The sequence below is a fragment of the Sebastes fasciatus genome, chromosome 4 (assembly GCF_043250625.1).
Source record: "Sebastes fasciatus isolate fSebFas1 chromosome 4, fSebFas1.pri, whole genome shotgun sequence".
Taxonomy (NCBI): domain Eukaryota; kingdom Metazoa; phylum Chordata; class Actinopteri; order Perciformes; family Sebastidae; genus Sebastes; species Sebastes fasciatus.
Window position 1 is genome coordinate 38,292,256 of NC_133798.1, and position 24,395 is coordinate 38,316,650.

A 24,395-nucleotide genomic window follows, 5' to 3' on the forward strand; every position below is an offset into this window, starting at 1 on the left:
AACTCCTCACATCATGTATTGCTTCAGAAGATTTGTGGAGGAGAAGAAGTTTGGGAGCACTGGGCATGTCTTCACTTAGGCCTGTTTGTGTTTGTTTGCGTGAGGCTGATGTAGGACTGAACGACTTTATTGCAAATGCGATATGATTTGCAATATTAGAAGGAATGATCGTTTTTACTCTCATTTTCTTTAATTTTCAGTGGACAACTCAGATTGTATAGAAGTCTATGAGAAAATGAGCTTCTACATCTCACTTGATTTATTACCTCTGTAAACATTGTAAACATGAGTTTATGGTCTCAATCACTAGTTTCAAGTCTTCTTCAATACAGCATGATGTTCAGTTAGTAAATGATGGTCCCATTTAGAGTGACATGGACAATAAAGTAGGGGATGCTTTAAAGGTCCCATATTGTAAAAATTTTGATTTTCATGTCTTTTATATTATAAAGCAGGTTTAATTGCTTTATATAAATACTGTGAAAGTATCGAAACGTTCAATATACGGAGAAATACACAGCAGCCAACAGCCCATATTCAGAAATTGTGCGTTTGAAACAAGCCGTCAGGATTTCTGTCCATTTGTGATGTCACAAATATACAATATTTAGACCATCACACGGTTTTAAATGTAAACATTCTAAATGTGTCCCAGTTTATTTCCTGTTGCAGTGTATGTAAATAACATCAGCTGACAGGAAGTAAGCATGGACCCAAACTGTTGCCTAGCAACGCAATTCCGTTGAAATGCACTAAAACGGAGCGTTTCAGACAGAGGGTGAATACAGGTATATTCAGACAGACAGTATGAGGAAAATAAAGATAATTAAAGAAACATTACAGCATGTTCTAGTAGAAACTCAAAATACAAGTTTGAACCTGGAAATGAGCACGATATGGGACCTTTAAGGTCCTGACACACCAAGCCGACAGTCGGCCGTCGGACAGTTTGGGGCCGCCGGTGAGCGTCCGTCGTTCTAGTATTTTCGGTGTGTATCCCGCACCGTCGGATCTAGTCTGCCTGTGTCAGAGTTTTTTCAGCCAATTCAGCATGTTTTTAAATCAGCGGCAGAGCTCGGAGAGGAATCACTCTGATTGGCTGTTAGTTCAGCTTAAACAAATCAGTGCAAGAGAAGAGAAACGGATGTGAGGAAAGCAAGCAAACGCGTAAAGTCAAGAGGAAAACACAGAAGGCTCTTCTCATTTTACATCTTCATCTCATCTGATTGTTCCAACACACGGATAGTTTCACAACGACATGAACATCTGGAATGAGGCTAAGTGGTGAGTGAGAGTGGCGGCGACGTGAGGCGACGCAACAGGCGGCTTTTGTTGCTGCTAGTTCTTCGATGTCGGCTTTGTGTGTCCTCAGCTTCAGGGCGGGGCTATCTTGTGATTGACAGGTCGCTACCACGGTGTTGTCCGGTCTGGGAGTTGTCCGTGTTATTGTCTTACAACTTCAACCCTTTCACAGCGTGTTTTCAGTTCATTATAATCAGTAATTATAACCTTTTTGGTCGCCTCAAAATGTCTGTACTTCTGGTTGGCAAAAACTAAGATGCCGACGGACAAAATGCTGAACTTGAGGCTTCAAAACGTCAGACCACAACCCAGTGGGTGACGTCACGGTGACTACGTTGCTCCACTGAGCATCTCATGTTTTAAATGTTTTCCTAAATCTGTAGAATATGATGTATAGGTCAGGACATCTCTGCAGCACCATAATATTTTATTTAAAATGGTGTTTTGACACATTTCACCTTTAACAAATATTGCGATTTCGGTAATATTTCGATTAATTGTGCAGCCCTAGGCAGATGGTGATGCTGTGTGTGTGTGTGTGTGTGTGTGTGTGTGTGTGTGTGTGTGTGTGTGTGTGTGTGTGTGTGTGTGTGTGTGTGTGTGTGTGTGTGTGTGTGTGTGTGTGTGTGTGTGTGTGTGTGTGTGTGTGTGTGTGTGTGTGTGTGTGTGTGTGTGTGTGTGTGTGTGTGTAAGAGTGAAAGAGTGAAAGAGTGAAAGAGTGAAAGAGTGAAAGAGTGAAAGAGTGAAAGAGAGACAGAGATGTTATGTACTTGTCTATGCGGGGGGGTAAGCAGCCCACTGTTATTTCTCTCGGCTCCTGTAGGGCGCCAGGTGTCACAACGTCTGGCTGAGGAGGCCGAGAAGAGGGAGCGTTTTGAGGAGATGAAGCACGACCTGGACCAGGAGCAAGAGGTAGTAATATGTGTGTGTGTGTGTGTGTGTGTGTGTGTGAGACTTAAATATGTGTGTGAATAAGAGTAACAGATTTAAAAATGTTCATGTGTTGAGAAATGTGTGAGAAAGTAAGATGGTGAGCATGTGTCTGCAAGACGGTAAGAAAAGTGGGTTAGAGGGAGAGCGTCTCTTATTTCTTTTCTTTTTGAATCATGCTTTTTATTGTTTTCTTAAGAAAAATAACCTAAACCATAACAAATAAAATAATATGTACGTACAATAACAGACTGTCACTGTAAATTGAAAAACAAATGGAGAAAAAATGGTAAAATAAAATGATAATAATATTAAAATAAAAAATAAAATAAAAACAAATTAAAACATTTTAAATAAATAGATAAATAATAATAATAAGGAAATATTAATTATTAAAAATAAATGAAAATAAATTCTGATTCTACTTATATCCCTGTGGTCCCGCCTCACGTTACACAGGACAGATACAGAGTACATACTGTGTCTTTAAGGCACGTTTACAAAAGAATAAATAAAACAATATAAAAATACATAAGTAATACAAAAATGATAAATAAAATAAAGAAGCAAAATTCATTAAATAAAGGTTGCACAAGTCTCTTTCTTTATAAGTTAAACCTGCAATAACAGATTTTTTTTGGGCCACTTTGAGGCAGCGGAAACACGTTGTGAGCTCAAAATCACCTTTTAAGTTGCTACCGCGAAGTTGTTGGCAAACACAGCCAGCAGACACAGAGCAACATCATTATTTTGTAGTTGTGTTGTCTCTTCCAACTCCTGGGGGAACTATTTGACTCTTTAGCTGCTAAACTCACCGCTATGTTCACCAGCTTGTCGGTAACAGTGTCTGTCTGCCGTTTGGTGCTGAGTATGTGTTGTACAGTGTGTTTTTACAGCGTTTTTTTTGCGGAAAACAGCTGTCTGCTGTGGCCAACTAATGATGCCATGAGAGTGAACCAAAAGAGTAGAAGTTGCGGGCTGTGTGGCTAAATAATGAGCTGATACTCACTATAAAACTCTGTAAAACAGAGGGGAGCTGCAGGTCATAACTCTCTGTAGGTTCATCACTACGGGGGAGCTCTTTCACATTGTCATAGAGAGGCGAAGTCCCGCCCCTTCCGGTGGACCACCACGGGACCTTATTTTGGAAAATAAGGACCCGTGTTGGCCCACCGAAAGGGGAGGAGCTTCGCCTCTCTATTTGATACGTTGTTATTATAAAAATATTGATTATAGTCGCTTTAAAATCAACACATCTGTCAGATCATAAATGTACGCTTGGGAGAGAATAATGTGAAAAGAAATTTGGCTTCTTACACTCCACCCACAGCTTGTGATGCCCATTATAGAGGCTGAAAGCAATGATGTGTTTGTGTGTGTTTGTCACCAGTGGCGAAGTGTAGCCAAGAAGAGGCAGGAGGAGGATGACTTCGGCTTTGCCAGAGAGCTGAGGGACCGAGAAAAGAGACTACAAGCCCTGGAGGAGCAACTGGAGCAGAGAGCCAGGTCTGAATGCTTTTTACAGCCGCTACTAGACATTTAAATGTTTTATTGATGATTGATTAATCTCCGTTAAGATTTTATTTGATCTAGAATATATTAACGGACTATGTGCAAACATGGTGGGGACATCAAGTCCATCTGTGCGGGATATTTCAGCAGCTGGGCTTGTGCCGAATGCCCATGCAGTTTTGGATAATGGCAGTATGGCGCAGCATGAACAAACGTGATCAGAGGCTGTAATGCGAGCAAGTGGATTTCCATAAGATGGTTAAAAGTTGTTAGACGAGGAGTTTACCTGCGCCTGTCCCCCTGCAGCTTTTCACCTAACCAATTCACACTGGCTTGCACGAGTATTTGATGCAAAGATTCAAGATTTAAGTATCTTGTTATTCGGGATGTGCTGTGAAAATATTCCATATAAGCTGTGAAAATAAATCGTATAGTTCATCTTTTACAGGCCTTTACTGATAAATCAATTATAGGTCATTGAAGTGGCTGATAATTGGTTCAGGAAATTGCTCATAATTGAAGTCAGAGCCATCACAGAGCCTGAAAGCACATATTCACACACGGGCGTATTGCAGACCAATATGCTTATCAGAGTCGCTCATGAGCACATGCACACGAAAGCTTATCATCGCAGAGTAGAAAGAACACTGATTGCTGGATGATATCCACTCATATTTGAATATAAATTACTCACTATTCAAATAAGACATATTATTTATAGTGTGATGGGATATATCAGAACTTGTCTGCAGAAAAAGAAATCAGCCAATCTGTGTTTAGGAAGTGAAGCAAATATTAATATTTTGTTATCCTTATCTGTTAAGTTGAGTACTATGACCCGGTGGAGAAAAAGGACAATCCCATAAATTAGAGTTTGATCCTCAACAGCCATGTTTCACAACATCAGAACATAGCAAAACAGTTTGAAGACATCCCCGTTGACTCTGGGATATTGTAATAGGCATTTTGATAATGAAAATGATAGAAAATAAAGCAGTGAAAAATATTTTAGTAAACTGAAACTAAATAAAAACGATATCCTTTAAGAAAAACTAAACCTGAAAATACAATAAAAATGAATGTAAATCATTTCAGTTTTAGTTTTTAAATATAATATATCACTACAGAAAAAAAGCATTAATTTCGATCAACTCTTGTGACATTGAACCACAAAAAGGAATTGGACGAGACCTTACAGGAGACGGCGCTATGCTGCAATTTGCTTCACATCAGACACTAAAATAACGCGAAGATTAAACATTAAACATTATGGCCATTCCTACACAGTTCTCCAACCATGTACTTTGTGTGTTTATGTAGCTACATACTTCTGAAACATAATACCTGGCCCTAAGAAAAACAAACTAAAACTATATATATAAAAACTAAAACGAAACCTTTCTGAAAAATTTAAACTAAACTAAAACTACAAAACACGCTCTGAAAACGAACTAAAACTAAAATGAAATGAAATTGAAAAGCCAAAACTAAAATAACATAACAAATAATTTAGAATTTAAAACTATTGTAACGCGATAACGCATTAATGCAAATTAATTTTAACACCACTAATTTCTTTAAACGCAATCGATATTTCGGAGGTTGTAACAGGCTCAGTTTTAAAGCTAGAGTGAAGATACTGGCATCATATGAAACTATAAACCCTGATGAATCCATTGGTACCAACCAACTGACAAGCTATGTCATACTAGCTTGTCAGAAAGGAGACTAAATAAAGCTCCAAACTTAAGCTAAAATTTGGCGAGGAAAAACTGTCATGGCCATTTTCAAAGCGGTCCCTTGACCTCTGACCTTCAGATATATGAATGAAAATGGGTTCTATGGGTACCCACGATTAGTTATGGACAATCATGTGATTAATCGCGATTAAATATTTAAATCGATTATAAATCTTATTATAACCTTCCTTGGTTGCGACTCTACATGACATAAACCTTTTCCTAGACATGCGTTTACTTCAACTTGCTCTGGATGAAACCCCTCAGCCACATTATTTACCTGTAACTTGTGTGTTACTACTCTCACATTGTAGGAAGGAGCTGATAGCTCAGTACAGCCGTCTGTCAGAGGAGGCGGCTCGCAGAGAGAGGCGAGCCATGTGGCGAGTGCAGCGAATGAGACTTGACGATGCCCGGGCTCAGTTCTTCATGCACGACAGCCAGCAGACTCAGGTTTGTACTGAATCAACATAGAAAACGCACACAAGAGGATGAGGAGAAGATATTAAAGAGATTATTTAAGGAAAGGGAAGTCATTTTAACCAAAGCTCTTGTGACTTTTTTATTCCAGGCAATGCTAAAGAAATATCCTTTAGGCCAGGAGAGACCTCCCATGGAAGTGTTGCCACCTGTTCCCTCAGCTCAACAGACTGCACCACAACCAGCACCTGTATGACAACACACTGGTTTTTCATACATAAATCCCCATTTAATTATGCTCTCTTTTGGAAGTGTGTGTGTGTGCGCTCATTAGCATCTTCTCTTAACAGGAATCTCCCACTCAGGATCCGTCTGCACAGCAGCCAGCGGAGACTCAAGAACCTGATGCTGTATCACCACCCAGCCTCACCCACCTCACAGTAGACCCCATCCTCATCTCTGAGCACATCGACGTCGATGATTTTCTCCCCAAGTCACCGAATCCTGGCAGTCAGCAGGTGGACGTCGCCCTGCAGGAGATCGGCTCTGACCTACCTGAAGCGTGTCCTACAGCACAACTAGTAGACTATGACTTCAGTGCCCCCTTTAGTCCACTTGAGGGTATCACGGGCCAAACCTTGGTCCAGCCCCGGCCTCGCTGGGGACCTGCAGTCCAGCCTGACATGCTCCAAAACCACCCCTCTTTTTCTCACATCCCCATAGGAGAGAACATGTCTCAAGTCCAGGAAAGTCTCCCAAAAGCCAACCCCTTCAGCCAAGCCTCCAAATCCAGCTTTCCTCTAGGCCAGTACACCCCAGAGGAGTTTCAAAATACATCTAAAGCAAGCGTTTATGGACATCCTTCTCAAGCCTCAGTGCAGCTAGTAGATGGGAGTGGCTCAATGGCGGAAAACAAGCAGACAGAAGTTGCATCTGTGATAGAACAGAAGACTGAAATGGGGAATTTAGAAAGTAAAGTAGAGGCAAAGAGTAAATCTGTTGAGGGTGTAAAAGACAATGATGCCCCGTCCACCACGCCAGAGCAAAGTGCCGGGGATAATCGTCATCACAAAGCAGTGACAAGCCTTTCTGACTGTGGTGGCATTGATCCACCTGATGCACGTACTCAAGATAACGTTGGTGATAATATTTCTTTGCCAAACATTCATGTCTCCAGTGTTCAACTAAAACCCGGAGAGCTGGTTTCAGATGCAGTTGCCCAGCAGCCTTCGCTCAGCGTCCACGGTCATTCCTCTGATGCTCACATAAAGGTCGGACAGCTTGTGTCGGAGATAACTGCTCCTCTTCCATCCCCCAACGTCCACGGCCATGCCTCAGATTCACACATCAAGATTGGAGAGCATGTTTCGGACGTTGACGCTCTTCTACCTTCCTCCGGCGTTCACGGCCACTCTTCCGATGCTCACATTAAAGTCGGGGAAAATGTTTCAGAGTTCGTCGCTCCTCTTCCTGCTCCAAATGTCCACGGTCACAGTGCAGATGCCCACATTAAAGTTGGAGAAAATATCTCAGATGTTGCCTCGACGCTTCCTGCTCCCGGCATCCACGGCCACTCCTCTGACGCTAATATAAAAGTGGGCGAGTTTGTGTCTAACATAGCTGAAGCAAGACCCCGTTGGAGCGAACACGGGCACGCCTCAGACGGCACGCTTCAATCAGGCTGCGTGGTGTCCGGAGCTGAACCCACCTTGTCTGCTCTACCTGGAAGCTCATACGGTCACTCCTCAGACTCGGGGTTGGTTACCGGATGTGTCGTTACGGGAGACGAACCCAAACGTTCTCTTCTACCTGGCAGTGCCCATGGTCACTCCTCAGACTCAGGGATGGTTCCCGGATGTGTCGTATCGGGAGATGAACCCAAACGTTCTCCTCTACCCGGCAGTGCCCACGGTCACTCCTCAGACTCAGGGATGGTTCCCGGATGTGTCGTATCGGGAGACGAACCCAAACGTTCTCCTCTACCCGGCAGTGCCCACGGTCACTCCTCAGACTCAGGGATGGTTCCCGGATGTGTCGTTACAGGAGACGAACCCAAACGTTCTCCTCTACCCGGCAGTGCACACGGTCACTCCTCAGACTCAGGGTTGGTTCTCGGATGTGTCGTATCGGGAGACGAACCCAAACATTCCCCTCTACCCGGCAGTGCCCACGGTCACTCCTCAGACTCAGGGATGGTTCCCGGATGTGTCGTTACAGGAGACGAACCCAAACGTTCTCCTCTACCCGGCAGTGCCCACGGTCACTCCTCAGACTCAGGGATGGTTCCCGGATGTGTCGTTACAGGAGACGAACCCAAACGTTCTCCTCTACCCGGCAGTGCCCACGGTCATTCCTCAGACTCAGGGATGGTTCCCGGATGTGTCGTTACAGGAGACGAACCCAAACGTTCTCCATTACCCGGCAGCGCTTACGGCCACTCATCAGATTCTTCGCTTGCAGTTGGGTGCGTGGTGAAGGGCATAGGCATCTTAAATCAGCAGAAGACAGAAGACAACGAAGATGGTAAAGGTAGGTAGTGAATTGTATTTAAGTAATAAACCTTCTGCAGTTGTAAGGCACGCTTAAGTGCCACTTAGTAAGCTTGAGGTAGTATAAGATGTCTAGATCAATAAACTCACTCTTGTATTTTCACTTTATTTTTAATGCATCAACTCAAGACACAACAGAACAACTCGCATACGTAGAGGAGATGATCTTGACAAGTAGAAATTAAGATAGAAATTAATGAAATTGAAGACAGGGGAAAAAAAGATAGAACTGACCTAGTCCTTCATAAATACTTGCTGTAATCTTCTCCTCGACATAAACTAAATTTATTCTTTCTCTCCACATGCAATATTTTAGAGTTTGTGGCTTTGTCCAGGAGACTGATTTTTTTTTTTCTATTAAAAGCAAATCCTTTCCGAATAGTTTAGGACCTCATGCCTTAAAGGTCCCATATTGTAAAAAGTGAGATTTTCATGTCTTTTATATTATAAAGCAGGTTTAAGTGTTTTATAAATACTGTTAAACTATCAAAACGCTCAATATACGGAGAAATACACACATTTTTGAAACAAGCCGTCAGGATTTCTGTCCGTTTGTGATGTCACAAATATACAATATTTAGACCATTACGCGGTTTTAAATGAAACATTCTAAATGTGTCCCAGTTTATTTCCTGTTGCAGTGGATGTGAATAACATCGGCTGACAGGAAGTAAACATGTACCCAAGCTGTTGCCTAGCAACGCAATTCCATTGAAGTAACAGAGGGTAAATACAGGTATATCCAGGCAGACAGTATGAGGAAAATAAAGTGTTTATTGAACATTACAGCATGTAAACATGTTCTAATAGAAAGACAAAATACAGGTATGAACCTGAATACGAGCACAATAGGCTTCATTATAATACCCTGGCTTCGATTTTCATTCAAAGTTTAGTTTGATATTTACATTTACACTAATAACTGTTTTGTTTTATTGTATCGTTGAATTTGTGTCAGATGTCTGCCTTTGCATTGAAAAGTCTGGAAACATTTATCTAGTCTTGGAAAGAATAATTTTTTTGCTCTGATGCGTTGGTGTTCATTGTGCCATGTTCTATGTTAAAGTTTTACGTCTCTTTTCAGGCTCTAAGTCGGACAGCCCTGGGGAACAGCTGGCTGAGTTCATGGGGCGCTGGGCAGTCGGCTTCTGTCTGTCCCCCGGAGAAAAGTCTGAGCACGATTACCTCTTGGCTTTGTGTGCTCAGTACGATGTGGAACACTACGAAGACTGCTACAACCTAATGGGTTAGTTCAAAACAAATCAATGGTTCCTTTTGTACATAGTTAATGTGGGAAATGTGATGATCAACACGTGAGATACATGACATTTTGGGCAGTAAGGCCACGATTCTCGACGCAATGTAACTACAAATAATTTCCACAACGAAGCATCTGAAATATAAAACAGAAGGGGATCCAGAACAGAACCTTGAGGAACTCCACATTTTAACGGTTTGGGAGAGGAAATGGAGTTATGTAGAATAACAGAAAACGTTTAGATAGGAAATTCAGTTAGTTAAGAACAGTGAGAAACATTTCAAATTTATCCGTTAAAGGGACTATTTGTAACTTTCAGAAATGCTTCTTAACAGCGACACCTGTGGCCGTGAAATCAACGAAAGTCAGCGTCGGGCTTGTGCTTGTGCTCGCTCTAAATAGACATGAACGAGCATCGCTAAAAAACAGTGAGGCAACACACGTCAGCTAAAACCACAATATCACTCTATATTTCAGCTACTTGGCAGTAATGTTAGCTGACCAGACGAAGGTCTCTCCATGAATCCCTGCTGATACTGTGTTTGCTTCTCCTGCCTCAGCGCAGACTGAGGCAGCGGGGCTCTGCAGCGAGAAACTCGTCTCCCTCCGTCCGCAGCCGGAGTGAGCAGGAAGACACCGGCACCCGGTCGGTAACCAGACAACAACGTTTCTCTCTGAAGAGCCCCGTCACTTCCCAAGACATAGGAAACCTCTGTTGGTCTGGAGGAGCTGCAGCAGTTATTTCTGCACAAACGTCCACTGTACATTCACTAGATATTCTCAGAGCTAAACTAACTCTTCTGCAGTGTGGAGTGAGTGCGCGTTCAGGTCTAGAGGTGGAGTGAGTACGCGAGAACGCGCGCGCTGTCTGAGTGAAGGCAAGCAGGCAGAGGAGCGGGGACGCCGGCCAAACGCAAGCACGCATATGCGAGCGCACATGTGTCCCGACACGGTACATTTATACGCTTAGAAAGTTACAAACAGTCCCTTTAATCGGTTAAAATGCTTAATGTCGGTTAACGGTTAAACATTAATTATTGACATCCCTAATAGCAACGGTCTGTTATAGAGAAATTACAGACCGCAGAACGCCGTGATTGACCAATCAGAATCGAGTATTCAACACAGCCGTTTTATACATTTAAATAATTTTGTCTCTTAAAATTGATGCTATTGCTTCTGCTTTTAACAAATGACCATAAAAGGGGTAAGGGATTAAATACAATAATTGTAGTTTAGTTGAGACTAGACACCTAAAAGAAATTCTAACCCATTAATTTATTAACAGTATATGGTTGTAGCCAACAGTACAAATCTAGTAGAAAATGAAATGGGCTCCCCTGATCTTCTGATAGTAGAATATGAGCGTATCTATGTGGTCTAAGGTGAGTTGTTCATTATATGCTGCTTGTTACCTCCCTGATGTCTCTGAAATAACTTAATGAGAAATTAAACATCTTGTGAAATCGGAGCAAAACTTTTATGTCAAAAATTGCAGAGAAATGAAAATGATGCACCTTAAAGCGGCGGAGCGTACTTCATGTAAATTAAAACAAGCTTCTTTTTTTTTTTACATGTTCAGTGATGCATTTCTAGAGGCTGTTAAATATTTACTCCATCAGCGGGTCCACAGAGGTTGTATAAAAAGCAGTGATATTTCACCAGAGTATTAAGTCTGGTTTATGTTCGGGTGAGATGCATCATGGCTCGTTGAAGTAATATCCTGTCTTCTTCACTCTGCGTGTCATGCTGCTATTAGTCATGCCAGCTTCCTTTCAGGGTCTCCGTGAAATCAGTCAGCCGAATGCATCTTCCACACTACTGATCAAAGTCAGGATGCCCTAATTATTTACGGAGAGTTACTATAAATATAGAAGGTGGACAAAATAACTGCAACAACTTACAATATTGTATAGTGCTATTTAATGAAATCACCCTGCAGCAAAGACTATCCATTCTGCAGCTCTTCTGTTTTTATCTCTTTTTAAGAGATGAATCAACACATTTTAAGACCTTAGATTCATTATCGATTAATCATTAAGTTCTTAACCATTTTAGGAAATATTAAAAAGCCCATGTTCACATATTCAAATGTCTTGTTAAATCAAAAACCTGAAGATATTTAGTGAAAAATGTCTGGAAAAAAATTCTGGAAAAAAAATATGTAAAAGGTCTGAAAAAATGTCTGAAGAAAAATGTCTGAAAAAAAATATCTGAAAAATGTCTGAAAAGAATGTCCGAAAAAAAATATCTGAAAAAGATCGGACAAAAAAAGTCTGAAAAAAAGACCTGAAAAACGTCTGAAAAAAAAGTCTGAAAAAATGTCCGAAAAAAAATATCTGAAAAAAAATATCTGGAAAAAAAATATCTGAAAAATGTGGGACAAAAAAATGTCCGAAAAAAAATATCTGAAAAATGTCTGAAAAAAAATATCGGAAAAAAGTCTGAAAAAAAAGTCTGATAAATGTCCGAAAAAAAGAGATTAAAAAAAAGTCTGAAAAATAAGAGCTGAAAATTGTCTGGAAAAAATGTCTGAAAAAATGTCCGAAAAAAAAGATCTGAAAAAAGTCTGAAAAAATGTTCGAAAAAAAATGTCTGAAAAAAAATATCTGAAAAATGTCTGAAAAGAATGTCCGAAAAAAAATATCTGAAAAAGATCGGACAAAAAAAGTCTGAAAAAAAGACCTGAAAAACGTCTGAAAAAAAAGTCTGAAAAAATGTCCGAAAAAAAATATCTGAAAAAAAATATCTGGAAAAAAAATATCTGAAAAATGTCGGACAAAAAAATGTCCGAAAAAAAATATCTGAAAAATGTCTGAAAAAAAATATCGGAAAAAAGTCTGAAAAAAAAGTCTGATAAATGTCCGAAAAAAAATATCTGAAAAAAAATATCTGGAAAAAAAATATCTGAAAAATGTCGGACAAAAAAATGTCCGAAAAAAAATATCTGAAAAATGTCTGAAAAAAAATATCGGAAAAAAGTCTGAAAAAAAAGTCTGATAAATGTCCGAAAAAAAGAGATTAAAAAAAAGTCTGAAAAATAAGAGCTGAAAATTGTCTGGAAAAAATGTCTGAAAAAATGTCCGAAAAAAAAGATCTGAAAAAGATCTGAAAAAAGTCTGAAAAAATGTTCGAAAAAAAATGTCTGAAAAAAAAGATCTGAAAAACGTCAGAAAAAAAAGTCTGAAAAAATGTCCGAAAACAAAATCTGAAAAAAAAGATAGGAAAAATGTCTGAAACAAAAGGTCTGAAAAAAAAGGTTTGAAAAAAAAGTCTGAAAAAATGTCCGAAAAAATTCGATCTGAAAAAAGTCTGAAAAAATGTCCAAAACAAAAGGTCTGAAAAAATGTCTGAAAAAAAGATCTGAAAAATGTCTGAAAAAAAAGTCTGAAAAAATTCGATCTGAAAAAAGTCTGAAAAAATGTCCGAAACAAAAGGTCTGAAAAAATGTCTGAAGAAAAATGTCTGAAAAGAATGTCCGAAAAAAAATATCTGAAAAAGATCGGACAAAAAAAGTCTGAAAAAAAGACCTGAAAAACGTCTGAAAAAAAAGTCTGAAAAAATGTCCGAAAAAAAAGATCTGAAAAATGTCTGAAAAGAATGTCCGAAAAAAAAGATCTGAAAAAGATCGGACAAAAAATTTCTAAAAAAACAGTCTGAAAAAATGCCCGAAAACAAAATCTGAAAAAAAAGATAGGAAAAATGTCTGAAAAAAAAGTCTAAAAAATGTCCGAAACAAAAGGTCTGAAAAAAAAATTCTGAAAAATGTCTGAAAAAAAAGTCTGAAAAAATGTCTGAAAAAAAGATCTGAAAAATGTCCGAAACAAAAGGTCTGAAAAAGATCGGACAAAAAAAGACCTGAAAAACGTCTGAAAAAAAAGTCTGAAAAAATGTCCGAAAAAAAATATCTGAAAAATGTCTGAAAAGAATGTCCGAAAAAAAATATCTGAAAAAGATCGGACAAAAAAAGTCTGAAAAAATGTCCGAAACAAAACGTCTGAAAAAAAAGTCTGAAAAAAATGTCCGAAAAAAAATATCTGAAAAAGATCGGACAAAAAAAGTCTGAAAAAAAGACCTGAAAAACGTCTGAAAAAAAAGTCTGAAAAAATGTCCGAAACAAAAGTTCTGAAAAAATGTCTGAAAAAAAATATCTGAAAAATGTCTGGAAAAAAATTCTGGAAAAAAAATATGTAAAAGGTCTGAAAAAATGTCTGAAGAAAAATGTCTGAAAAAAAATATCTGAAAAATGTCTGAAAAGAATGTCCGAAAAAAAATATCTGAAAAAGATCGGACAAAAAAAGTCTGAAAAAAAGACCTGAAAAACGTCTGAAAAAAAAGTCTGAAAAAATGTCCGAAAAAAAATATCTGAAAAAAAATATCTGGAAAAAAAATATCTGAAAAATGTCGGACAAAAAAATGTCCGAAAAAAAATATCTGAAAAATGTCTGAAAAAAAATATCGGAAAAAAGTCTGAAAAAAAAGTCTGATAAATGTCCGAAAAAAAGAGATTAAAAAAAAGTCTGAAAAATAAGAGCTGAAAATTGTCTGGAAAAAATGTCTGAAAAAATGTCCGAAAAAAAAGATCTGAAAAAGATCTGAAAAAAGTCTGAAAAAATGTTCGAAAAAAAATGTCTGAAAAAAAAGATCTGAAAAACGTCAGAAAAAAAAGTCTGAAAAAATGTCCGAAAACAAAATCTGAAAAAAAAGATAGGAAAAATGTCTGAAACAAAAGGTCTGAAAAAAAAGGTTTGAAAAAAAAGTCTGAAAAAATGTCCGAAAAAATTCGATCTGAAAAAAGTCTGAAAAAATGTCCAAAACAAAAGGTCTGAAAAAATGTCTGAAAAAAAGATCTGAAAAATGTCTGAAAAAAAAGTCTGAAAAAATTCGATCTGAAAAAAGTCTGAAAAAATGTCCGAAACAAAAGGTCTGAAAAAATGTCTGAAGAAAAATGTCTGAAAAGAATGTCCGAAAAAAAATATCTGAAAAAGATCGGACAAAAAAAGTCTGAAAAAAAGACCTGAAAAACGTCTGAAAAAAAAGTCTGAAAAAATGTCCGAAAAAAAAGATCTGAAAAATGTCTGAAAAGAATGTCCGAAAAAAAAGATCTGAAAAAGATCGGACAAAAAATTTCTAAAAAAACAGTCTGAAAAAATGCCCGAAAACAAAATCTGAAAAAAAAGATAGGAAAAATGTCTGAAAAAAAAGTCTAAAAAATGTCCGAAACAAAAGGTCTGAAAAAAAAATTCTGAAAAATGTCTGAAAAAAAAGTCTGAAAAAATGTCTGAAAAAAAGATCTGAAAAATGTCCGAAACAAAAGGTCTGAAAAAGATCGGACAAAAAAAGACCTGAAAAACGTCTGAAAAAAAAGTCTGAAAAAATGTCCGAAAAAAAATATCTGAAAAATGTCTGAAAAGAATGTCCGAAAAAAAATATCTGAAAAAGATCGGACAAAAAAAGTCTGAAAAAATGTCCGAAACAAAACGTCTGAAAAAAAAGTCTGAAAAAAATGTCCGAAAAAAAATATCTGAAAAAGATCGGACAAAAAAAGTCTGAAAAAAAGACCTGAAAAACGTCTGAAAAAAAAGTCTGAAAAAATGTCCGAAACAAAAGTTCTGAAAAAATGTCTGAAAAAAAATATCTGAAAAATGTCTGGAAAAAAATATCTGAAAAATGTCCGAAAAAAAAGTCTGAAAAAATGTCCAAAAAAAATAGATCTGAAAAAAGTCTGAAAAAATGTCCGAAACAAAAGGTCTGAAAAAATGTCTGAAAAAAAGATCTGAAAAATGTCTGAAAAAATTCGATCTGAAAAAATGTCCGAAACAAAAGGTCTGAAAAAGATCGGACAAAAAAAGTCTGAAAAAATATCTGAAAAAAAGATCTGAAAAATGTCTGAAAAAAAAGTCTGAAAAAATGTCCGAAAAAATTCGATCTGGAAAAATGTCCGAAACAAAAGGTCTGAAAAAGATCGGACAAAAAAAGACCTGAAAAACGTCTGAAAAAAGTCTGAAAAAATGTTCGAAAAAAAATGTCTGAAAAAAAAGATCTGAAAAACGTCAGAAAAAAAAGTCTGAAAAAATATCCGAAAACAAAATCTGAAAAAAAGATAGGAAAAATGTCTGAAACAAAAGGTCTGAAAAAAAAGGTTTGAAAAAAAAGTCTGAAAAAATTCGATCTGAAAAAAGTCTGAAAAAATGTCCAAAACAAAAGGTCTGAAAAAATGTCTGAAAAAAAGATCTGAAAAATGTCTGAAAAAAAAGTCTGAAAAAATTCGATCTGAAAAAAGTCTGAAAAAATGTCCGAAACAAAAGGTCTGAAAAAATGTCTGAAGAAAAATGTCTGAAAAGAATGTCCGAAAAAAAAGATCTGAAAAAGATCGGACAAAAAAAGTCTGAAAAAAAGACCTGAAAAACGTCTGAAAAAAAAGTCTGAAAAAATGTCCGAAAAAAAAGATCTGAAAAATGTCTGTAAAAAGAATGTCCGAAAAAAAAGATCTGAAAAAGATCGGACAAAAAATTTCTAAAAAAACAGTCTGAAAAAATGCCCGAAAACAAAATCTGAAAAAAAAGATAGGAAAAATGTCTGAAAAAAAAGTCTAAAAAATGTCCGAAACAAAAGGTCTGAAAAAAAAATTCTGAAAAATGTCTGAAAAAAAAGTCTGAAAAAATGTCTGAAAAAAAGATCTGAAAAATGTCTGAAAAAAAAGGTCTGAAAAAGATCGGACAAAAAAAGACCTGAAAAACGTCTGAAAAAATGTCCGAAAAAAAAGATCTGAAAAATGTCTGAAAAGAATGTCCGAAAAAAAAGATCTGAAAAAGATCGGACAAAAAAAGTCTGAAAAAATGTCCGAAACAAAACGTCTGAAAAAAAAGTCTGAAAAAATGTCCGAAACAAAAGTTCTGAAAAAATGTCTGAAAAAAAATATCTGAAAAATGTCTGGAAAAAAAAATCTGAAAAATGTCCGAAAAAAAAATCTGAAAAAATGTCCAAAAAAATTAGATCTGAAAAAAGTCTGAAAAAATGTCCGAAACAAAAGGTCTGAAAAAATGTCTGAAGAAAAGATCTGAAAAATGTCTGAAAAAAATGTCCGAAAAAAAAGTCTGAAAAGAAATATCTGAAAAATGTCTGAAAAAAGATCTAAAAACATCTCCGAAAAAAAATATCTGAAAATTGTCTGGAAAAAATGTCTGAAAAAAGAGATCTAAAAAAACTTCAGAAAAAAAGATCTGAAAAATGTCTGAAAAAAAAGGTCTGAAAAAGATCGGACAAAAAAAGACCTGAAAAACGTCTGAAAAAAAAGTCTGAAAAAATGTCCGAAAAAAAAGATCTGAAAAATGTCTGAAAAGAATGTCCGAAAAAAAAGATCTGAAAAAGATCGGACAAAAAAAGTCTGAAAAAATGTCCGAAACAAAACGTCTGAAAAAAAAGTCTGAAAAAAATGTCCGAAAAAAAATATCTGAAAAAGATCGGACAAAAAAAGTCTGAAAAAAAGACCTGAAAAACGTCTGAAAAAAAAGTCTGAAAAAATGTCCGAAACAAAAGTTCTGAAAAAATGTCTGAAAAAAAATATCTGAAAAATGTCTGGAAAAAAAAATCTGAAAAATGTCCGAAAAAAAAATCTGAAAAAATGTCCAAAAAAATTAGATCTGAAAAATGTCTGAAAAAAATGTCCGAAAAAAAAGTCTGAAAAGAAATATCTGAAAAATGTCTGAAAAAAGATCTAAAAACATCTCCGAAAAAAAATATCTGAAAATTGTCTGGAAAAAATGTCTGAAAAAAGAGATCTAAAAAAACTTCAGAAAAAAATATCTGAAAAATGTCCGAAAAAAAAGTCTGAAAAAATGTCCGAAAAAAATGTCTGAAAAAAAATATCTGAAAAATGTCTGGAAAAAGAGATCTAAAAAAATGTCCGAAAAAAAAGATCTGAAAAAAGTCTGAAAAAAAGTCTGAAAAAAAAGTCTGAAAAAAAAGATCTGAAAAAAGATCTAAAAAAAGATCTAAAAAAATATCCGAAAAAAATGTCCGAAAAAAAAGTCTGAAAAAAAAGATCTGAAAAATGTCTGAAAAAAAAGATCTGAAAAAATGTCCTAATTAATAACGGACTGAATAACTATGTGCTCGTTGTGATGAACCCACAGAGGCCTTTTCAGTGTCATTTTTAACTCGTTGTTTTGGTTGACTGACCAAATATGTCCCTCAGGAGTTCTAAAGTAGAGTGAATATTGGACTCACCTTATCAGGTGGCCAGAAACAGGACTCAAAATGAATAATAGTGTTGCTCCTTATCTGCTGGATGTGTAAAAACAACTGCTTGCTAAGATGTTCAGCATATCAACTCTGTAGGGGGGGAAATATGTCAATATTTGGTTTACAGCCATGCTGCTTGTGAATAAAACATTGACATATTATCACTTTTTAAGTTGATACAGAAGCAAACTTGTAAAGCAAAGACTCGTTGGTACCCATAGAACCCATTTTCATTCACATATCTTGAGGTCAGAGGTCAAGGGACCCCTTTGAAAATGGACATGCCAGTTTTTCCTTGCCAAAATTTAGCTAAAGTTTGGAGCGTTATTTAGCCTACTTCTAGACAAGCCAATGGCTCTTTTAGTTTTCTAGTTTCATATGATGCCAGTATCTTCACTCTGGCTTTAAAACTGATCCCGCTACAACCTAAAAATCACAAGTTGCGTTAATGTGATAAAAAATGAGTGGCGTTGAAACTAATTTGTGTTAATTTGCTATTGACGCCTTAACTTTGACAGCCCTAATTAAATCATTTAATAAATGTTTCAAACATTTATTTTTCTTGCAAAATTATTACTATGATAATAATTTCATTTCTCTTTTTCATTCGACTCTACATATTTTTTTTTCTTCGCACTATTTAAAAAACTGCGCAGTTTTCTGCGGTTTTTGAGACTGATATTTATTCTGCTTTTTCTGTCATCTCCCTTCCACACAGCTTCGTCCCCTGAGTGCCAGCTGGTGAAGCAGGTAACTCGGGGCCCCTGGGGGCTTCCCATGGACCCCACGCTCCGCAGAGCCACAGACACCACCGCTGTCCAACTCAGCGAGATGGTTTCCCTGCCAGTTCTGATAAAACAGGCCGTCACCACCCCGCTCATCACACAGTGAGTGTCTGACTGAAAGCAAGCTGTAGGGGGAAAGTGTCTGATTTGTGGTATTCAGGGATTTCTGAAGCACATTACAAGTTATTGTTTATAAGTTTTGAATGTTTTTGAGAAAGACATGATTTTTACCTGGAAGCCAAAATACTATGTTTAAGAGAAATTGCAGGTTTGAGGCTTTCACTGATCTCTTGTCATTTCCCTGCTACTTCAGGCCACTTAAAGTGGAGTTGAGTGCACATTCTGCACCGCAGGAATAATTTAAATTCTTATTACTTTCCATCTTTGTAGGATCCTTTTTTTCTGTTTGAAATCCCATCAGAGATCCAGACGGGGCCTGTCAGTCTTTCACCTGCAATGTTTCTGCACACTGTGCAGTTTAGCCTTTTGTGTGTAAAGAAATGGCTTTCTCATCCCTTTCTGCACACGGAGGGGGGTGCAGTATATTTAGCAGCGGAATTCATAGCTCTAAATTTCTATTAACACATTTTGGTCCCGTGCTTAGACGACACAGTGAAGTTCGCTAGAGATTTTTCAACTCTATTTTCATATCTTCCCTGCTGACTTTTCAGTTAAAGAGAGCCTCTGCTAAATCCCACTGTTATATAAATGTGAATTGCTTAGGAATAATTTAAAGCAATGGGATGGAGGAAGTCATCCAAAACACCGGTATATCCCCTGATGTCTATCATCCCGTATCAAATGTGCAACTCAACATTATTTTCAGTCCCGATTCTTGTGTCAAAACTCCTTATCTCGGTCATTGTCTCCTCCAACCTTCCGTCCCCAGTGTGTCTTTGGTGAACAAGGCGGTGGTGGACTACTTCTTTGTGGAGTTGGGGGTGGAGAGACACTTTGAGGCACTGCGCCACTTCCTGCTGATGGAGGACGGCGAGTTCTCTCAGTATCTCAGCGATCTGCTCTTTGAAAAGGTGAAGATCTTTAAGAAGTGTTGCTGTGATCTCTGTGCATGCAGAAAATAAGGGTGATGTATTGTATTGTTTTTAGGAGAGGACAAGAAAGGACATCTTGGAACAAGGCCAAATGTCCTGTCCTCTTGAATGTTTTACATTTATCTGTTTGCAGGCACAGGTAACCTTGTAAATGACTGTATGCATAAAACTGCCAGTTACGAGCTGAATAATACCCCTCGGTGTACACCAAAGGTTGAATACATAGAGTGAGCCGTTGTTTGAAAATGTATGCTACGCCACAGGTGGAGGGCAGTTCCCCGGAGGAAGTTACCCGACTCCCTTGTGTCGTTCCCCGGGGAACGCCTTCTGTGAGCGTTCAGATTTTCTCCTCTAAAATAAGACTCCTAGAGCCGGTGTGTGTATTTTATACCGGCACCCATAGCTTCTCAAAAAGGATTGCAAACCTGACCGTTGTAAAAGCTGCTCTAATCAATATTGTTATATTAATAATAGGGTTGTCATCTATTAAAATTATACAAAATGTACCTTAAAGGGAGATTTGTCAAGTATTTAATACTCTTCTCAGCATGGAAGTGGACAAATATGCTGCTTTATGCAAACTTATGTATATATTTATTATTGGAAATCAATGAACAACACAAAACAATGACAGATATTGTCCAGAAACCCTCACAGGTACTGCATTTAGCATAAAACAATATGCTTAAATCATAACATGGCAAACTGCAGCCCAACAGGCAACAACAGCTGTCAGTGTGTCAGTGTGCTGACTTGACTATGACTTGCCCCAAACTGCATGTGATTATCATAAAGTGGGCATGTCTGTAAAGGGGAGACTCGTGGGTACCCATAGAACCCATTTACATTCACTGATCTGGAGGTCAGAGGTCAAGGGACCCCTTTGAAAATGGCCATGCCAGTTTTTCCTCGCCAAAATGTTTTTTAGTTTGGAGCGTTATTTAACCTCCTTTGTGACAAGTTTCATATGACACCAGTATCTTCACTCTAGCTTTAAAACTGGACTCGCTACAACCTAAAAATCGCAAGTTGCGTTAATGCGTTATCGCGTTTACTTCAACAGCCCTAATTAATAACGGACTGAATAACTATGTGCTCGTTGTGATGAACCCACAGAGGTTGTTTCAGTGTCTTTTTGAACTCATTGTTTTGGTTGACGGACCAAATATGTCCCTCAGGAGTTCTAAAGGAGAGTGAATATTGGACTTACATTCATCGGGTGGCCGGAAACACAACTCCAAATGAATAATAATGTTGCTCCTTATCTGCTGGGTGTGTAAAGAAGCAACTGTTTGCTAAGATGTTCACCATATCAACTCTGTGGGGGGGAAATATGTCAATATTTTATGTCAATATTTGGTTTACAGCAATGCTGCTTGTGAATAAAACATTGACATATTATCACTTTTTAAGTTGATACAGCAGCAAACTTGTTAGCAAACATTTACATATTTACACATCTAGCATGGAGCGACATTGTCATCCATGTAGAGTTGTTGTGTTTCTGGCCTCCTGGCGAGTCCTATATTCACACTACCAACTCCTCAGGGAAACATCTGTAGCTATTTTGCTTTTTCACTGAAAGCGGCTGCCTGCTGCGGCTGAAAACGACGCTATGACAGCGGTGAGAGTGAACTGAAAATAGTAAAGTTGCACCTGGAAACTCACTATGAAACTCTGTAAAGCAGTGGGGGAGCTGCAGCTTCAGGTGATAATTGTCAGTGTGAGAGACACATTTTCTCGTCACGTTGTTTTCACAACTTAATATAACAATATTTTCTATCTGACGTCTCTCTCTGTTCCTGTGTTGCAGCACATGATGTGTGCCTGGCATAGATTCCGAGACTTACTACCCAAGTTTCCTGGCGAGAAATAACAAGCACAGCCTTTTGTTATAACACCTTGGTGCTGCTGCTGCTCTGCAGAAGCATTCATGTACATCTGTCTCTCGAGGCCCGTGAAAGAGACAGAAGGTTTTTGTTCCAGCCAAACACTGCACCAGCTGATCTCGCTGATTAGTAACACCTTCAACCGGAAAACAGCTAATCAGTGTAATCAGCTGCACGCAGAGTTTGTTTGGGATGAAAAGCTGCCAAATCTCGGGCCTTGATGGCACAGTTTGAAAAAGGCCGGTGAACAGGTGTACGGGGTAGTCATCCGTGTTTGACCTTTGTGTTTTTGATTTGACAGCTGGGCAGCGGCCAGACTCCCGGCGAGCTGCTGACCCCCTTGGTCCTGAACTCCATCCTCAGCAAGGCCCTGCAGTACAGCTTACACGGGGACACCCCCTTAGCCGCTAACTTCACCTTCGCCCTGCGCTTCCTCCCGGAGACCTTCCACCCGAACGCCCCCGATTCTCTCAACTGTCTGGAGCTGCGCTACAAGGTGTGTTTTAATGGAGTCAGAGACGGAGTGCGTAACGCTTGCATGAGCGCGCTTGTCTCGGTTATGAGTGGCAGCTTGAATGTGACAACCTGTCATGTTCTTTGACAAACCGTTCCGGGTGTGGAAAATGAGCTTATCACGCACTTAAATGGTTGAACCCTGTAGATTGATTGGAGTTGAGTGTTTTGGAAGACTAATGCTGCTCATGTTGTCCTCTGTGTTCTTCACCTTGCTCACTGTTCCCTCTCCTCCATCTTCTACCTGAATCTCCTCTCTTTCTGTATCTTTATCTCTTGCTTGTGCTTCTCTCTCTCTCTCACCATATATCCTTTTCTCATTCCTCTTCCCCCCCGCCGCCATCTCTCACTGCTCTGTCATCCCTTCACAATTCTCTCACCTTCTTTTTCAACATCTCCGCACTCACACCTCTCCTCCCCTCTCCTCATTCGTCACTCTCCCTTTTACCTGTTTCCCCCCCACTCACTCTCACACCTTCACGCACCGCTTTTTTTCTCGGTGCCTCTGTCTCTTTTCCTTTTCGTGTCGTCTCCCAGGTGGACTGGCCGTTGAACATCATCATCACGGACAGCTGCATGAACAAGTACAACCGTCTGTTCTCGTTCCTGCTGCAGCTCAAACACATGGTGTGGAGCCTCCGCGAGGTCTGGTTCCACCTCAAGAGAACAGGTGAGGAGGCTGTCGGTTCAGACTCCTTTTTACTTTACCTCTGAGAAGGAAGAGTTAAGATTCTTCCTGTTGTGCTTCAACTGTTTATATAAAATATTCATTGAGGGGGAATGCTGCGATTCCTTTATGTTTTATTTATACAAAGCACATCTCCTAGCAGTGGGACTGTTGTAAAACCGTGCGCTTCATTGGGTTGGATGGTATTGATCAGTGAAAGCCTGTGCACAGACTACTTAAATGGATATCCTGAAGGGAAAAAAACAACAAGTATTAAGGTATTAAAGGGATGTAAACTACTACCACTAAAACCATATTATAGCAGATCACCAGGGGGAACTGGATGATTACAGGACTCACAATGCATTTGTTGACCATAAGCAAGACTAACATGATAACATGACCGCACTCTGTACTACACTAGGACTTTTTTGTGACTTTTTTTTTAAATACACTATGACTTATGACATACTATACCATGAATTTTTCAATAAACTATACTATGACTTATTATGACATACTATGACTTTTTCATATTTTATGACATACTATATTATGACTTTAATGACCTACTACCACTTCTACTACTACTACCACTTCTACTACTTCTACTTCTACTACTACTACTTCTACTACTACTACTGCTACTACTACTACTACTACTATTACTACTATTACTACTATTACTACTACTACTACTATTACTACTATTACTACTACTACTACTATTACTACTATTACTACTATTACTACTACTACTACTACTACTACTACTACTACTACTAGTATTAAGGTATTAGAAGGATGTCAACATTTTTGACCATAAGCAAGACTAACATGACCGCTAAAGAAAAATATGTGTGTACAATTAAGCAAAGTCTGTCTGTATCGCAACTATCTAGTTTAAACCATCAGTTATCCTCATTACTAATTCATGTGCCCAAATCGAGCTGAACCTGCTGCCCCACAGGAACAAACAACCCACAGTGGTATTGATCTTTTTCAGTGATGTGATACAGAGAGAAGCAGCAGATCTTCACATTTTAAATGTCCAAATGTTTTATTTTCCGTCCCCCACATTGCTCGCTGATCATGACTTTGTTCTTATCTATGTTTCCCCTCCAGCCCTGGTGAAAGGTGCCGGTCGCTCGGTGCAGTTTCATCAGCTGCAGCTGTACAGACATGAGATGCAGCATTTTGTGAAGGTGATCCAGGGATACATCGCCAACCAGATCCTGCAAGTGTCCTGGAGCGAGTTCACAGCCAAGCTGGCCACCGCCAGCGATCTGGACGCCATCCACCGCACACACGCAGACTACCTCAACAGAGCCATCTTCAGGTGAGGGCTGCAGCTGCACATGTTGTAATATAATGCTCTCTGTTATCTTTATGCACTAAATAGGATATTATTCTTAATTGTTTTGCATGGGAGAAGACATTTTTGGAACAAGACCAAATGTCCTCATCTGCCCTTGAATGCAACACATTTTAAACTTTTCAGCATTTTGAGCGATCACAGCTTTCAGTATTCGGTG

At 38.3% G+C, this 24,395-nt stretch overlaps 1 protein-coding gene across 1 annotated transcript in view; it reads left to right on the forward strand.

The window, feature by feature from the left end:
• The window catches only part of tubgcp6 (tubulin gamma complex component 6), a 48,139-nt gene that overhangs the window by 18,622 nt on the left and 5,122 nt on the right, over positions 1 to 24,395 (forward strand). The window contains exons 13-23 of the mRNA XM_074634155.1: positions 2,126 to 2,214; positions 3,623 to 3,738; positions 5,798 to 5,936; positions 6,055 to 6,153; positions 6,254 to 8,432; positions 9,537 to 9,698; positions 18,673 to 18,841; positions 19,629 to 19,770; positions 21,982 to 22,176; positions 22,731 to 22,863; positions 23,986 to 24,199. Coding sequence (XP_074490256.1) covers positions 2,126 to 2,214; positions 3,623 to 3,738; positions 5,798 to 5,936; positions 6,055 to 6,153; positions 6,254 to 8,432; positions 9,537 to 9,698; positions 18,673 to 18,841; positions 19,629 to 19,770; positions 21,982 to 22,176; positions 22,731 to 22,863; positions 23,986 to 24,199 — 3,637 coding nt within the window. The remainder of the gene's footprint in view (positions 1 to 2,125; positions 2,215 to 3,622; positions 3,739 to 5,797; positions 5,937 to 6,054; positions 6,154 to 6,253; positions 8,433 to 9,536; positions 9,699 to 18,672; positions 18,842 to 19,628; positions 19,771 to 21,981; positions 22,177 to 22,730; positions 22,864 to 23,985; positions 24,200 to 24,395) is intronic.